Source organism: Eufriesea mexicana, unplaced genomic scaffold (genome assembly GCF_001483705.2).
Source record: "Eufriesea mexicana isolate 0111107269 unplaced genomic scaffold, ASM148370v2 scaffold4331, whole genome shotgun sequence".
Taxonomy (NCBI): Eukaryota; Metazoa; Arthropoda; class Insecta; order Hymenoptera; family Apidae; genus Eufriesea; species Eufriesea mexicana.
The window spans coordinates 178,285-181,904 of NW_016912318.1; the positions used below are offsets into that span (position 1 = coordinate 178,285).

Genomic DNA, 3,620 nt, shown 5'->3' on the forward strand with positions numbered 1-3,620 from the left:
TTTCCCTGTCAATTCGAACGGAATCGATGGAAAAAAAAAGGGAAACAATCTACGTGTGCACGTACACGGTTGGATGATTTACCGGGAAGGAATGGAAACAAAATGGGAGATGGGGGAGAGAGACAGCAGAGAAAGCTGGGCTGCCAAAATTGTTGGCAAAGTCGGACACCCGGCCAAATTCCCAGAGTTTGGCACCGGCGATCATTAACTCGGAGGCAAGGTGGCATCCTGACCATTCGATACACGCTTGAACCCGTCGGTATCAACATTACCATAAATCAAATATCTCGTAAGTTATTACCTGTCTGGCGGACTGACAGGCAAAGGAAGATCTAGGTGGAGCCTCGGCTGAGATCGTCCCTGTCAGCCGACGTATGCACGAGAGTCTACGGTTGCCGTAGCACCTCGTAGCTACATCGGCGGCCGGGCGAGCGAGAGGAGAGCGGAGTTGCGTGGTCGTGATGGCAGCGTTGGTGGAGGATACGAGGATGAGAAGGGGTGTAGGAGCGCAGCCGGTAGTAGGGACGCGGTAGGTGAGCGGTAGAACCGGAGGCAGTGGGGTGGTTGGTGGTGGTGGTTGAAGAAGGGAATGACCCCGTGTACCGGGGTCAACCGTTGCACTATGCTCTCTCTTTCGCTCTCTTTCTTTCTCTTTCTCCTCTTTCGCCCTCTCGCGCTCTCCCTTGCTCGCCCTCTCACCCCCGTTTCGCCAGCCCTGCCTGATGCCGTCCCGTAGTCATAGACGAACACTCGTGCGCTTTGTTATCGGTGTATACCGACTGCACACTGTTCGACCAACCTTACCACCTGAATACACCTACGCGCACTGTACACGTGCGTCTACGTGCCTAGATGAACAGCAAGACTACGGGCCTGGCGATATTTATGAGCAGATATGGGACAGAGATAAAACGGTCATCGAGAATCGCTTCTCGTTACTCCCTGGCCAATAATACGCGTTTAACGTCCAGCTCGTCCCGTTTCTTCCGAGGAATCGCTGCCAATCCTCCGCTGCCAGCCGGCCCGGATCACGCATTGATTTTTCCACCGTTCGTGAAACTGTCCGGGATCGCACCTACCTTCGTGCAACGCGCAATCGATTATGAATAGAGGGGATCGGTAATATCTCGCGGGATTTACCGGCTACTGACATGTCTGTGTGCACCTAGGTACGTTAGGGGTATCAACGGCGGTCACTGATCGAGTCTGACTCGACCCAGAAATAACCTCTGGCGCGACTGTTCTCTTCGTCGTTTATACTACTCGGTTAAATCGTTCGATAGCCGGACCATGCGAGGCCACAGTCAGAATGGGAAGGAAATCTTGGATTCTCGACGAAATAAGAATATGAACGTGATCCAGCTCTATTCTCGGACCAGGGTGCAAATGAATATGGGATAAACAGGGGAAAATGGAGAAAGAAACGAAAGGGTGAAATTGGACGGGGATATAGAAATTAGCCGCTGATTAGCCTCGTTTAGGAAAGGGGATAAATCAGTTGCCAGTATCTAACACGCGAAGATAAAAGAAGTAACCTCGTCGCTCGGAACCAATGGAATTATCGCGTGGACTTTTAACCCTGGTTCCCTCTATTCTCATCTTCGAATGGTTTTCCAATAAAAAGGACACCCCTTCCACGTTTGTACCACGGCCCGTTTTGCGAAATGTAATTTCTAACTTCGGTCATTCCGGCAATTGCGCGAGATATTCCGTGCGTAGTGCAAAGTTCGCGAATGATTTGCGCGATTCAACGAGGTGAAATCAAAATAGCGGTAAGAGGGAAGCTCTATCTTTCTCCCGGTTTTATGGCTAATGCGATAAACGCAGGGAGGGGATAAAAAGAATTAATTTCGCGTCTTAAATTTCTCGGTCCAGCCAAAGGTAACACGTGTACGGGAACATGCAAATTGCGCGAGTGCCAAGTATTTTTGCAACCGGAATTCGCAAGAGTTCGCGATGGCGTAGCGTAATAATTATACAGTTATATAAATTGCACACCTTCCTTAATCGCTCTTGCCCCGTTCCATAAAGATTATCCGAGGTGCTTATAGCGATTGCTTTATCCGGAGTTACGCTTCCTTAAAGGTTCGCTCTTACGACATGTTAAACCGTTACGGCCGTATTAAACGTTTCAATTTGGAATACGATAACAAATCCAATAATGAAAGGTCAACAGACGTTGTTCCGCGGTTTTTATTGCTTTCTTTATCAATATTTATACGTCCACGAATGGCATAGCAGTTTGACCCAGTTGCGCAATTAAATTAAAATTACGAAACATTTCGTTGCATATTCCGCACGCGGAATATAGGACGTAAGATCGCAAATTGCATATTAAAAGCTGCTTAAGTGCCGAGCGAATGAAAAATATTAAGTAATTAAGAGCGGCCATTCGATAATAAATATCAGTTTCTTCCCGTTGCTTCCTGCTGCGCGTTTGAATTTCCCGCACTTACCGATAACCTCCGAAAAAGAAATCTCGGAAACAACTGCACACGCGACTAAAATAAATACCACCGCGTTTGCCTTTTCGATTCGAAATGGGAAAAAAAAGGGAAAAAAAATGGAAGAGGAAGAAAGATGAAAGCGTATTTGTTCGTTATATAAAAATGAAATACGTTTAAAATATTATTGGCGACACTGGAAATACGGCGTGAGTCGGCGAATATGTTTAATTGCTAGCATAACGAATGACTTCGATAACGTCCATTAATCAACGCATATTTCTTCGTATTTAATATTCTCGCTACGCGTCTGGAGAAATTTTTTCCCTCGCGCCACAAATATTCCTCCGTTTCTACGAGTTTGCTTAGAAGCATTCGCTCTCCTCCGGCAGTTTATTCGAAAACAAGAAAAAAGTTTTAAATCTGATGAGGGCGCCGTAAAATATTCGGGCCGTTCCGAGGCAGCCATCCTTGCGAGGCTGCTCTAACCTTACTTTATCGTCGGCTCTATAACTCTATTTCACCTTCTCCAGGAGAATTTCGGATAAACCGTTCCGGTATAAAATAACTCGTTTAAATAGAACGGCACTCGTAGAGACGCAATTACATCGGTTTTATAAGATAAAAATTCAAATAGAACGATGGCGTGGAAATAGAACGGTCCGTTGGAGACGAGCGAAGAAGATAAACAAGCGCGTAAGAGGTTAGGAGAGAGCCGAAATGTACGCTGGGTAGGGAGACACGACGCGCGAAACGACGATGTATGGCGTCGGTGAGACGATGGAACGAAACATTTTCCAGTCGTCATCTTGAGCCGGCATCCTGGTATACGCGGAGCGAGCATAAAAGTAGAAACATAGGAGGAGAGACTCACCCGTGACGCTGAGCAGCGACATATTCGAAGATGTTCTGGTAGATCGGCTTAACGCTGAGAGTTTCGCTTAATTGGCCGAGCAACACTTCATGTGGCGTGGAGATCCGTAGGAAAGCGATGCAGCTATATAACGAGACACGCTGGATCGAAGGAGCACACTCGCGTATACGACGTACAACCCCCTTTCCGCACCGATATTACTATTTTCTTTTTCGCACTGTGCGCCTGTATCACGTACAACGTGTGAATGCGAGAAACACGCGTGTTTATACGTGCATATATACTCGTATATATATGTATAT

At 46.9% G+C, this 3,620-nt stretch overlaps 1 protein-coding gene across 1 annotated transcript in view; it reads right to left on the reverse strand.

Annotated features, from left to right (window-relative positions):
• LOC108551498 (rac guanine nucleotide exchange factor JJ) overlaps nucleotides 1-3,378 on the reverse strand; it is a 158,017-nt gene extending 154,639 nt beyond the window's left edge. The window contains exon 1 of the mRNA XM_017905694.1: nucleotides 3,319-3,378. Coding sequence (XP_017761183.1) covers nucleotides 3,319-3,340 — 22 coding nt within the window. The 5' untranslated portion in view covers nucleotides 3,341-3,378. The remainder of the gene's footprint in view (nucleotides 1-3,318) is intronic.
• Nucleotides 3,379-3,620: the final 242 nt, after the last annotated feature.